General features: G+C 40.1%; 1 protein-coding gene across 2 annotated transcripts in view; it reads left to right on the top strand.

The window, feature by feature from the left end:
* The first annotated feature begins 8137 nt into the window (after window positions 1-8137).
* ITGAM (integrin subunit alpha M) overlaps window positions 8138-13876 on the top strand; it is a 28506-nt gene continuing 22767 nt past the window's right edge. For both annotated transcript variants that reach the window (XM_089481304.1, XM_089481302.1), the window contains exons 1-4: window positions 8138-8425; window positions 8869-8981; window positions 11058-11122; window positions 13250-13364. In XM_089481304.1, coding sequence (XP_089337430.1) covers window positions 8274-8425; window positions 8869-8981; window positions 11058-11122; window positions 13250-13364 — 445 coding nt within the window. In that variant the 5' untranslated portion in view covers window positions 8138-8273. The remainder of the gene's footprint in view (window positions 8426-8868; window positions 8982-11057; window positions 11123-13249; window positions 13365-13876) is intronic.

Here is a 13876-nt window from a genome sequence, read left to right as displayed (position 1 = left end):
TGGGTTGTTGTTGTTTTTTATTCCCTTGGGGATTTTCTCTGTTTTGGTAATGTTGATTATTTCCCTTTGTCTTTTTGGCTGTCCATGGGATACTCAGCACTCTTCTCCAGCACCACCTCTCAAATGAGTTGGTTTTTCCCCCTGTCAGCTTGTGATTATGGTTTTGCAGCTGTTCTGTAGCACGTATATCCACCAGATGCATTGCAAAATTCAACATTCTATTAAACATTCTTAATACTTTTAGAGGCAATTTAAAAATATTTTACTGTTATCTGTTTAAGGATGCATCTTGGGCTTTGAAAGCCAATGCAAACTGTTGCAAAGAAACTGCTCACCACAGCTCACTGGAAAGAAGAGAACTGGGGGCAGGGCTGTGAAGCTTGCTTGGTGCAAGAAAGGGGCAGGAAGCCAGAATTCTTCATTGCTTATTTTCCTGGTTTAGCTCCTTGCAACACTAATATTTTCTAATTTTGTCCCTCTCTCAGCAGAGCAAGAGGTTGCAAAATAGACTGCAGAGGCTGTTTCTTCCTCAACCAAAGCAGACAATCTTTTCAGCTCTTTCACACTGAAACGAGGGGCAGACAAATACGTGTAAATACACTTTATTTAGCTCTATGCTTTCAAAGATAAGGCCGTGACCATTTCATGTTCTAAGTTAAGGCTGTGAACATTTCAGCATCCCAAATCATTTAAGTTTTAATTTGATGTGATGGGGAAAGGAAACTCCTGTTCCTTAAAGTAGCAGTTTCTCACACGAAGCAGATCAGGGGTTTATCCCGTGAATATGCCGGAAAAATCACATAATTGTGCTTAACGATTTCATACGATATCTCTCAAAGCCCACCATTAAAGTGGTCACAAAGAAGCATTAATACACATCTTTTTACTTTCAGGATTTCAGTGACAATGCATTTCCGATATCACTTTATTTGCGCAATTGTGTGTGATAATCATTTGTGCAATTATTTGCCATTTCCATTTCATTTGTGGGTTGCTTTAAATGCGCTTTAATCAGCCCTAGTGTGATAAACCCCAAATAGGCTTAGAGACATAAAAGCCTGAGATAAAAATTTGGGGAAAATTGGGGTGGGGGGGGGTATTTTTCTCTAAAGACTTTTTTCCCCAGAAAAATTAAAAAATTGAAAATAACGGTGTGGGGGGAAGGATTTTATTTTCTTCTAGAATGATAACAAAATGTTTAAATAAGGTTTTAATATATTTGTTATTGTTCAAAGGTTCTATAAAGTTCAAATGCTTGCTTACTTACTGAGGTTGCTGTTGCTGTTGCATGCCTTCACATCGTTCCTGAGTTATAGTGACCCTGAGGCAACCTTATCATGGGGCTTTTTGTGGCTGAGAATGTGTGACTCAGCCAAGGTCACCCAATGCTTTTCCAAGGGAATTGAACCCTGATTTCCAGAGTCGTAGTCCAGTATTCAAAGCACTACACCATGTGACTCTGTTCATATATTTACTCGGCCAAAATCCTTCATAAAAACCACATAATAGGGTGACTTTCATGTAGGACCATGTAAAGTATCTGACCCTTGCAATTCCTGGTCTGGATAGCTTTCAGTGATTTGTACAGGAACAGACTGAGGTCCAAAACACACTGCAGAAATAATTCAGTTTAATACTGGTTTAACTGTCCTGACTCAGTGTCAGGAAATCCTGGGAATTGTAGTTTATTGTAGCACCAGAATTCTCTGACAGAGAAGGCTCAATGTCTCACAAAACTACAGTTTCCAGAATTCTCTAGCATTGAGCCAGGGCAGGTAAAGCGGTCTCAAAGTACATTATTTCTGCAGTGTGTTTTGCACCTGAGTGATTTGAATGGGAATGGATGCTTCATGTCAGTTTGACATAGAAGAAGGTGAAAAGAGACAAAATAATTTTCTCTGTTTTGGTAATGTTGATTATTTCCCTTTGTCTTTTTGGCTGTCCATGGGATACTCAGCACCCTTTTCCAGCACCACCTCTCAAATGAGTTGATTTTTTTTCTGTCAGCTTTCTTCTGTCCAGCTCTCACATACATACATGAAGCCTTATTGCATGACAAAAGACAGTCAAGAGGAAGCAAGAGAGAGAAGTGGCTATCTGCCCATGGAAGCATTTCCAGTCTCTTCCCAAAGGAAACTGTTGTTAAAAATGTGTCTTTTGTCATGCTGGGAAAATACAAAATTTTGCAAAAGACCAAATTTAAATTCAGCTGAGTGACTGATAAACATGGAATAAGTGTACCTCATTTCTGAGTAACTATGCATACATACTAAAAGAATTGTGCTTTTAGTCTTATACCATAGTTTTCACCTCATTGACTTATTAAGTGATTCCCTGCATGTACATAATTACTGGAGGCAACAACAACAACAACAAAAATCATACACACTTCCATTGCTTTTAGTTAAAGCACACACCACCTGAGGAAAGGCAATCCTGCATTCTCAAAACTGGGGCCAAGGTTATAGTTTTTCCAAATGTTGAGTCTGACCAAAGAGCTGACAAAGTGCAGCAGCTTAGCAACTAACAGCCACATCTTTTTAGATGCACTCACCAATCTTGTGCATATTGTAGAAAAGAAAGTCAGCCTATAGTGGAAATGCAAATTAACTCAACATTTTATTAACAAATGAAGTTCCCTAAAGCTGTACCTTCTTCTCCAAGGAAGTTGCTTTCAAACAGAGAGCAGCTGGCCTGTGGAGGAAGAATGCTGGACAGTTTATAGGTGCACTAAAGGAGTATCTTTCGAAGTGGCAGAACCTCATCTTTTCTCAATCCAGGGTCCTCCAGATGTTTTGGATTACAGCATGATGTAGTGGTTTGAGGAATGGACTACAACTCTGGACTTGCATTCCCCACTCAGCCCTGGAAACCCACTGGGTGACTTTGGGCTAGTCACACACTCTCAGCCCCAGAAAGCCCCTTGATAGAGTTGCCTCAGGGTCATCATAACTAGTCGGAAACAATTTGAAGGCATACAACAACAATCACTACTACAACAACTCCAGTAAGTATGCAAGCATTTGACCTTTATAGAACCTTTGAATACACGTACACAGGACCACATTATAATTCCCCATGTGTCTTCTGCATGATTGCAATATTTTTACAGTGTACATTGAAACCTTTCTCAAAACACATATCTTTTTCAGATACAATCCCTTAATCTTCCTCCCATAAGGAAATGAACTAAACCTAAATAGAATTAAGTTATCTGTGTGCATTCCTCCACCAACTATCTCCCTCTATGCCATACTTTGGATGGTAAGCATCATGGGCAGAGAGCTGCCCTCTTATATGTCATAACGTATGATACAAATTGGTGTATCGCACAGCATTGGACATATTGAATGTACAAAGCTGATGGTGGCATCAAAGAGGAAATGTTTATTAATTAGTCTGTTTTGGAGAGGCCTTCCCTGTGGTCAGTGAAACCCATGCATCCCACACTTCCCCCTGCTGCTCCTGACTCAGCTTCCCCTTTGGCCCATTGTTTCATATCCCACTGTTTTGCAAAAGTTGCTGGTGCTTGCTTCACCTGAAACCAGTTACACACAGTGTTGTGGTTTTAACACCCATCTCTTCTGAAGAGACCTTTGAAATCATCACCCAGTCTCCCAAAGCTTCTGCAAGCCTCCACTGTTCAGGCAAGGATGGACTCCCTGCCACTGCTCTTCTGTTTCGGTGCAATTGGTAAGTGCTTACTTATTAGTCTTCTGAAGTAACAGCTAAGACAAAACAGAAAGTATTGTGGTGCTAAGGTGACTTGTTATATCAAGTACTTAGAATTCCAGAATGGAGCAAGCTGACTAAGAATGGAAGACAAGCAATTAAGAATGGAAGACAATTTATTCATTTAGATATATACCAATGTTGGGATGTTTATTAATTTGAAATATGAAGACTTCACATGTTTGCTAGGCAGATGTTTGATAATGGATGAAAAATGAAGATGAAACACTCACAGCTTCTCTGTTAACCAAATCCCAGTGGAATATACAGCAGAGAAGTCAATTTCAGTTCTATTAAGAGTCAACGTAAAGAATTTTGCAATGACTACATCTGAGTCATATATAGAATGTAAGAAATGGAAACATTACTGACACGGTTTGCACAAATATGGTGATGTGGGACACTGCAGGGGACAAACTGCAGTGTTGGTGACATGTAACACTTCAAATTTATCTCTCAAAAAACAAATTTGTGGTGCGAATGATGGGGGTGAGCTGGGAGGTGCGGGGTCTTATTTGAATATGAAGGCAAACCAGACCCTTCCAGCTGTGGGTGCCTCTTTGTAAAGCAGAGTGGGGTGCCTTGAGATGGAAGCTTTGAGTGGAGGGGGACAGATTTGTATGATTTATTGCGGAGAGGTGGAAGCTGGAATTGAAGCAAACTCTTTTTAGCTTTTTCCTTCCCACTATGCTCTCCCGTTTCTGTCCTTCCTTCTGTCTTAAAACAAGCTGTACATTTCTGTACATTGAGTGAGGAGGTGTTTAATTCTCCAAGGAAAGGGAGCCATTCAGTTGGAGGGCAGGTGTGTGGAAGAAATGGTAGGGAAAGCAGGAAAGGAAAATGGTTGATATCGATATGCATGCCAGAAAGGAAAAACACAATGTATCTGCTAATGCCGCTGACTTAAAATAAGCCTATTCATTGAACACATGATTTTATAGAACTCCCCTTTGTAACGAGGAGACTTGGATGGGAAAAATGTGTGGCTTTCAAGATCAATTTGAGTTTGATTAAAATTGGAGAGTGTGGTGTTAATGGCATCAAACCAGGGCAGGATATTGTGCACTGGAGCTGAATAATAATAATAATAATAATAATAATAATAATAATAATATTTATATCCCGCCTCTTCCCATAGGATCGAGGTGGCTTACAAACAGTACAGTAATACAGTAATAAAAATCAATACACACATATAATGCAACTCTAATACAATACAATATAAATAATTCCCCTCCCCCCTCCTTACATATATAACAAAATATCTAAATATAACAACAATAAAATATAAAATAAATAATTTAAACCATTAGCTAAAGCAATTGAGACAGGAAGAGGTGAAGATGTTGGCTAACCAGTAGGGAGTGATCAAAATGATGGTCAAATATCAGTGGGGCGAGTTGAGTGCATTATTCAGGAAGGCCTGTCGGAAGAGATCTGTCTTGATGGCCTTTTTAAAGGCATCAAGTGTAGTAATGTGTTGGATCTCCTCTGACAGGCCATTCCATAATTTGGGAGCAGCAGATGAAAAGGCCCCCTGGGTAACCGCAGCAAGCCTAGTGTCCTTTGGCTGCAGTAAGTTATTCCCAGAGGATCTAAGTGTGCAGGGTAGATATTATTTTGCAAGTGTGGATTTATCCCAAGTGATTTGTGTACCTCACCAGGTTCTATCAACAATATGAAAGCTTCTTATATCCTTTCTTATGATTCTTTAACTTTAAACGGGGCTTGGAATGGACAAAGAGAGGCCATCTCTTCAAATACAGGAATGCCTTCTGTTAAAAAGAAAAAAGGGGGGAGCAAATGACTACCGTAGAACTTAGAGGATCCATTTTTTGGGTCATATCTAAGACCACTAATGGTCATCCATGATTTTGTCTAATCCTTTTTAAAGAACTGACTAAACTAGTAGCCAGTTCCAAATTTTATGAGAGTGAATTCTATAAATTAAGGATGTGTTGTCTAAATAATGTTTTTCTTTTGTCTGATAGCCATTTTCATTGGATGTCCCACAGTTCTAATGGCGTAAGGAGAAAAACTTGTCGCTCTGATGATTTACATTTGAACCAATGGAAGCTTTGCATCCACAATGAAGTACTAACCAGTTTATGGGGAAAATGACTTAAGCCCCCAGTGATAACTAAACATCTGCACATTTTTGTAAAGGAGATTTCCCTTTAGTTCTATTGCCTTTTCAGATCCATGATCACCAGCCCTAAGAATAGCTGTAAGAGTGTCTGGTGATATCTCAGCCTCCATGTTTCTTAGGTTTCTAATCATTTCCTTTCCAGATGCTATGTCTTCCTTTCTATTGTAAGAAACTCAGTCTTTAATTCACAGTAGATCCACATCCCAAGGAAGTGATATGAAGAAAGAAGGTTGCAACTATTTTACAGTACAACCAAGCATAAATAAACATACAACCCGTGGCCTAGGCAGAGTACAGGAAGATAGCCATACTGTTATTTCCTGAATTGCATGTTGGATGATGCTTTCAGCAACCTAAACCCACCCTGCCCCATTTTTGCAACAGCATCATAATGCTCTCTCATGTCCTCTTTTGAAACCTCCTAGTTTCCACTTAATATGATATAAACCTCATGGGGTACCACACTTCTGATTAAGGCCTTTATCACAACATTGACAGGCAGAAGTACAGTAGGTCAAGAGAACTCTTCCATTGAACTGAGAAACACAACACCTCTTGAATGTATGGTTGCATCTCCTGAAGTGCTAAACTCTCTCAGCTCACACCAACGTAGTCAGTTCAAGTGTCACTGTTTGGAGCAGCCAGACAGGCAAGACATCCCTCTCCTTTCCTCCATACACTCACACTGACTCTTTTTGTTTCTCTTTCTGCCACCCCTCCATAGACTCACACCTTTTATCCACAATGAAAGAGGTGACTGCAGATGTTGTTACCAGAAGTAGAAACAGAGAGTATCATTGTGAGTGTATGGAGGAGAGAAGGCAGAAAGGGCAAGATAACATTTACAAAGTTTCTTTTTGTCTTTAACTTTCACTCATGTTCCAGTCTATTGACACTTTGTTGGTGGTTCCTCCACAGAGGACAGCTGTGTGTACCTTCCTCCTATATGTCCCATTGCTCAAACTGAGGGCCCATTCAGATTACACTTTACCCTGGATCAGGAATTGATTCTAACACGTGAAGTTCATATTGGCCCCGATTCTGTCACAATCCATTTCGAGGCATGCCCAAGCAAATGCCCTTTAGCCCGGGTCATCCAGATTCGGGGCAAAATCCATCTTTTTTGAAATAACCCGGGTTCCCTGAAATATGAACTTGCCCCCAATCATGATCGAAGCAAGTTCAGGGGAGGGATTAAGGTCAGAGGGTGGGCAGAGGGCAGGGCATTCCCTCCCCTCATTGGAGAAGGAGGAGGAAAGAGCCAGAGGAAGGATGCAAAAAAGGGGAATCTGACAGGAGGCAAAGGAGGCAGAAAGGGGGAATGGGGTGACTGATGGGGTCAATTCAGGTCAGGTCAGGGGGCCAGAGCAAGGCAAGGCTCTGCTCTCCAGCAGGGAACTTTTCCCTTTGATTTTTATTTTTATTTTACATTATTTTTCTCCATCTATGTGCATGTTTTATGCTTCAGGTAGATCTATATTTAGATAGAACGTGGTTAGCTGCTTGTTCACTTTCCCTTTCATTTCCTGGCTTCCTCGCTGAAAGGAGCCCTTTGCAAGAGGCTTTGAAGCATGGGAATGAATGATATAATGCGAATGTTACAATATGTTTCTCTTTCCAATTTGGCAAATTGATACATTTGCTACTGTCTCAAAGGGGTAGCCTAGGAAAAGCATGCAAGGCATTGCTTCCTTTTCTGGCATTTCTGAGGTGAGGAATTTATTATTATTATTATTATTATTACATGTGTATGAGGTATTCTGGGGTGGCAAGGAGGGGGAATACAGAGATGGCATTAGCTTGCATTTTGGGGTTGAAAATGGGGCCAAGGGCAGATAATAACCTGCACTGACCCAAATGCCCACAACACACACACACACACACACACACACACACGGTTTTTAAATTTGACAAAATGTGTGCATTTTGGTGCCTGATCCTTTAAAAAAAAGGAGGGGGGAATCACACTGACAGCAGGCGCCTTCATTTTAAACCCCAATTTCTCAAGAGGGCATTCAGGGCAAAATACCCCTGATTAGGCTTGCTTCCAGAGGGATTCGGGAAAGGGGAAACCGATGCTCCCCAGTTCCTTCCAGGGCAAAACTGCCAGTGAGAATGGGCCTGAGTCAGAGTCAGAGTAACTAGAAGAAGGAACAGAAGAGAGAAAACTGGGTTGGAGAACAGGGCTTCCATTGACTTGGCAGATCAAATGGAAATTCCCATCCCTTTGCCTTCCCCTGATCATTGGAGCTGGATCTGGAGCATACAGCAGTTAAAGCTGGTTTTCTGTCAATGAGCTAGCTATGCCTTTTCCAAATGGTATATTCCTTCATCTGGTACGCTTCAGCTCCCAGACTGTTCCACTGTTGTTGGTGTTACTTATTCTTACTGAATGAAAAATCTGAAGCTCTTTGTTTATCTTACTGCAGTATTAACACCATGCCATGGATTCAGTTTGGATACAGAACATCCCATCACCTTCCAAGAAACAGCAAAGGGCTTTGGGCAGAGTGTTGTGCAGTTTGGAAGTGGAGCAAATGCTGGGTATGGAACTACTGTACACTCAACTCCAAATCTATTGAGAACAGATTGTTTCTTGCTATCCTGTCCCCATATATTCCCAGAGCTGTTATATTCAGAAACCTACTACCATGAACCTGAGGGATTCTGGAAGGTGTAGCCCCAAAAGTAGGTTTTCCAAGCTCTGGGTGTACAATTGGCCCTCCGTATCCGCAGATTCTTTATCCCTGGATTCAAGCCATCCATGGCTTGAAAATATTTTAAAAATATACAAATTCCAAAAAAGAACATCTTGTTCATATGAGGAAAACTATTTTATTATGCCGTTGTATTTAATGGGACTCACACATCCATGGATTTTGGTATCTACAGGGGAGGGGAAGGTCCTGGAACCAAATCTCAGCAGATACCAAGGGCCCACTGTCATTTTCCTGCTGAATTTTCTTTATGTGTTACCATTCCTGCAGGGTGTTTGTCGGTGCCCCGCTCCAGAATGGCAATGTGAATAAAACAGGAAAACTGTATAAATGTCAGCCAACACCAAGCAAATCAGGCAGATGCCAGGAAGTTGTTTTTCAAAGTAAGTGCTTGACTTAGATGGGTCTGCTTTTCTATGGCGTTGCAACAGAGGGATGCAGTCCAGAGCTAGAACATGTGGATTACTTTTGAAGCATACAACACCACAGGCTGTATTCAGTTTTGTAACTGAACCACCATTGTGTAAGACCAAAAACTACTACAGAGGGAAATGTCACTGAATCTGATATGAAACACACCATCCAAGAATCAGACTACATGATAGCTCAAATGTGTGATCACATTTCCTTGTTTCTGAAACTTTTAATAAAATACCAGCTATGCACATGCTGTCTCACATCCAGCCCTTGATGTATGAGAGGTAAATTTGTTCCTCTGCACTCTTGTCCTGACAAAAATCTACTCAACCCCCACCTACTATTTATCCAGGAAGGAATAAACATTTGCTATAGCTGCAAAAAGAAGCCTCCCTCCCAGAGCAAATAACAATGTAGAAAGAAATGTGTACATAGGCAGGGCCATCCCTGTCATTAGGCTTACTCTGCAAGTACCCAAGGTGGCAGGTGTTGGGGGCCCAATGAAAGTGGTTCCTCTTGTGCCCCCAGACATTTCTCTCTCTTGGACGGCAGAGTTCTGTGTGCCACATTGCTGATCCTGCACTCTCTAAGCTAGACTGTTGCCTTTTGGTTTTGCACAAAACCCTAACCCAGTGCTGAAGTGACTTAAGTGGACTAGGCAGGGTGCTATCTTGTCTTTGACCTTAGGCAGCAAAATGTGTTGGGCCAGTCCAGTAAATCAGGATAACAGCACTAGGGGAAAGAAAAGATTTTTTCCTCCCTTGCCAACAGTCCATATCAACCTAATGCAGCACTATCCCTTGGATCAAACCTGTCTGTAAATTAGGGCTGAGGGTTTACACCACAGTCTACAATTCATAACTTTATAAATCCATAGCCACATTGCAGAAATGCAACAAAACCTGTTAGCGAATTGCAAAGATGCACATTTAAGCATCAGCAAGAGTATTCTGAGGTGTGTCAGGTGCTTCCAACGAGCATCAGATACTCCTGATGAGCATCAGGCACTTATGATGTACACGTGACATTTCAGATGTATATTGGTCACTTGTGATTTGCATTAGACACTTGTGATGCACATTGTCACTTCTAATGTGTATGGGACAATTGTGAGGTGCATTGGGCACATCTGATGAACACTAGGCACTCTTATTGTGCTCCTGTACTTCCTAGCCAATGTCTGAATGCCCATACATTGTAGTGACATGGTAACCTGCAGGTGAATACAGAAGTTGACAAACTACTAAATACTGCTTCCTGCAAACTTTACATCTACCTGCAAAGATGTAAGTGCATTCTCCATTCTATCCTAGATCATTACTATTAGCCCTATGCTATGGAAATGAAATAATGCAGTAAAATATTATCTAGTTTGATCATAGACTAGAATGTTTTTATTCATCTATTAAAAAGTCATAACTAAATTTACATTAATAAATGCTAATATGTTTCAGAGATTCTTGGTTAATGTAATAATGTCTGCTGGTCTAATTTGTTAAGAAAAGGCAGTGACATGTTCTTTGACAAGAGCTGCCCTGAGTCTGAAATGTAACCTCCCCTTCAATAAGGGTGGAAATATAATTTTATGGCATGCTATAAAGACTGGATAAATAGTGCATGTGAAAAATAATAACTCAAATTGTTTCCCATCAGTAATCTATCAGTCTTTATTTTTTTAATCCGAAGAATGCTTCAGGACAGATAGCTCCTGACTGGCACTACTAATAAATAGGGATTGTGAACTGTTTCATCCTTCCTTCCTTCCTTCCTTCCTTCCTTCCTTCCTTCCTTCCTTCCTTTCTTTTAAAAAGAAGGTTGTAGGGAGCCATGAAAAAACACAGGAGGGTTATGAGGGAAAGATGGTATTCTCTGGACACTCCAAAATTGTATGAATGAGGTGGGATAATTGCATTATAGATAGAGATATGAGACACCCTGACATTGAGAATAAAGCAAGAAAAAAAGAATGTTGGTAGATTTTAACCTACAAAGCTTAAGTTGTAATAAATGACACCACCCATGTGTATTTTTCTTACTGCCAGGCCCTGACGATGCAGTGAACATGTCTCTCAGTTTGTCTCTATCAGCTCATGACTCTCAGTTGTTGGTAAGCACCAAGGCCCGTACGAGGCTTTAAAAACATGGCCACATAGCCTGAAAACCCCACAAAATTTTTTAAAAGACTACTTCTAATTTCTGAAAAGTACTGTACTACTTGTTGATACACTTGGTCCTTGGTATCCACAGGAGTTTGGTTCCAGGACTTCCCATGGACAGCAAAATCTGTGGATGCTGTAGTCTCATTATATATAGTGGGGTAGTGAAATAGTGTGGGTTATATAAAATGACAAAATGATGGTCTGCTATATGCATATAATCAAGTCATGGATGGTGGAAACCATGGATGCAAAATTAATCGATATGGAGGACCAGCTGTATATGATTGAATCATAAAAGTACGGCTAAGGAAATCTGTCAGTTACTTTAGCCTTGCATTGTTGGCAAATGAGTATTGTTGCTTCCAATTTATAGCAGCCCTAAGGCTGTTCTAAGGCCCAAACATGGAGTTTTCTTGGCAAGATTTGTTCAGAGGAGGTTTGCCATTGCCTTCCCCTGAGGCTGAGAGCATGTGACTTGCATGCATGGTCACACAGTGGGTTTCATGATTACCGCAAATGAAAATGGCGAATAAGCATACTATATCAACATCAGTGGGGTTTGAAATTTCCCTTTCGTGGGTCATGTTCCTTACCCTTTGGCTCCTTTTCCATCATGCCTCCTTGTTTCTTCCATCTCACTCCTGGCCAGATACAAAAGATGACAAGGCTTCTGCACTTTTAACAGATGTCTACACATCTATTAAAGAAATTTCAGCAGGAGTCACGGCTTGCATGGCAGGATATACCTGCTGAAATTTCCCAGAGTGTGGAAAGTAATAGTAAACATTTTATCATATGAATAAAGTATCTTCATTCTTATTTTTTGCATCCCCTTCAGATGTAACTTCATTCTACTCTCATTCACCACAGTGTTCATTAGTTGTGGGTAACTGGATTATTACATGTTATTTCTGAGCCCTAAAATTTCCTTATCACCTCAGATTCCACAATGCCATCTAATGTTATAATTTAACTGAGAAATGTGCAATAACATTGTTGAAAGGAAAGTATATATATTTTTTTAATTTTATTTTTATTTGGTTTTTCTTTTCTTTACAACCTTATTTTCAGTAATCATCAATAAAAGATCATACATATCGTCTATACCTTCCCTTATCCCATTCCCTTCCCTCCCTTTCCCCCCTTAAACCCCCCCACCCTCTTACCCTTCCCCTCCTTCCCCTCCCCCCTGTACACATCCTAGTACATTCCAACCTATATAGTCCTTTATAGATTACATATTTCTCTTTCAATTTTCCTTTACAATCATCATCCTTCCTTTACATATATCTATATACAAGTCATTTCTTTCACTCTTTACCTCTTTACTTCCTAATCTTCCTTTTCTTTTCTTTTTCTCTCCTTTATTTTCCTTTTACTAGTTTTCTTTCCACATAACGTATTACTATGTTCCATTCATCTTTATCCTTATCCTCTTCCTCTTTCTCTCCTTTTAACCTTTTAGACAATCTGTCTGAATCTCTCATATCTAACAATTTATTAGTCCATTCTTTTAATGTAGGGGTCTGTGTAGATCTCCATTTTTGGGCGTATAACAACCTTGCTGCTGTCACCATGTATAACACAATTTTCCAATATGTTCTTTCAGTCTCTCTTCCTATCACACCTGTCATATTTAACAAAAATAACTCCAGGTTTTTCGGGAAATTCCTTTCCAACATTTCTTTCATTGCTTCATATATTTCCCCCCAAAACTGCTTTGCTTTGTTAGAGACCCACCACATGTAGTAAAACGTTCCTTCTGTTTTTCCACACTTCCAACACATTTTGTTTACCTTTTTGTACATTTTGGACAACTTAACCGGTGTCAAATACCAAAAATAAAACATTTTAAAGAAATTTTCTAGGAAAGTATATTTTTGAAGAGGCAGAATACTTCTTAAAGATCCAAACTGAAATATTTGGGTCTTTCCCCTAAAAAGACAAGTGCACAAGATTTTAAGAGTCAGCTTGTTGTGTGAACTCTGTACTTATTTGAATCTTTTAAAATAATATATTAGTTGTTGATAACTTTGTGTCTGACCACTTCTAACCACTGCCCTTTGATTCCACAGGTCTGTGGGCCCACGGTACATCAGACCTGTGGGGAAAACATATACCTCAAAGGCTATTGCTTTCTCCTTGACCAGAATTTGATGGAGACAAAGCGTTTTCCTCAAAGTTTGCCAGGTAAAATCAAGATTCAGGGACATACAGAGAAAACTAAAGTCATATATCTAAAGTCATATGTATTTTGTTGTTAACTGCTGCTGAGTTGATCTCAACCCATGGTGACCCTGTGGATGAGACACCTCCAAGACTCCCTTTTCTCCACTGCTCTGCTTAGGTCCTGTAAACTTATACCCATGATCTCTTTAATAGAGTCTATCCATCTAATGTGTGACCTTCCTCACTTTCTACTTCCTTCCACCTTTCCTAGTAATATTGTTTTTTCTGGTGAGTCCTCCTTTCTCATGATGTGCTCGAAGTATGACAGTCTCAGTTTTATCATTTTGGCTTCCAGGGAGATTTTTGGTTTGATCGGTTCAAGGGCCCATTTGTTTGTCTTTTTGGCCATCCACAAGATCCTCAGCACTTGTCTCCAGTAGCACATCTCAAATGCATTGATCTTCCTATCTTCTTTCTTAACTCTCAAGCTCTCTGTATAATCCTTGGAAATTTTAGTCCTATAAGTTTGGTGT

Source organism: Sceloporus occidentalis, unplaced genomic scaffold (assembly GCF_023333645.1).
Source record: "Sceloporus occidentalis isolate IW3139 unplaced genomic scaffold, rSceOcc1.0.p SCAF_14, whole genome shotgun sequence".
Taxonomy (NCBI): Eukaryota; Metazoa; Chordata; class Lepidosauria; order Squamata; family Phrynosomatidae; genus Sceloporus; species Sceloporus occidentalis.
The sequence above is the reverse complement of the archived record's forward strand: the minus strand, read 5'-3'. Positions and strand labels throughout refer to the sequence as shown.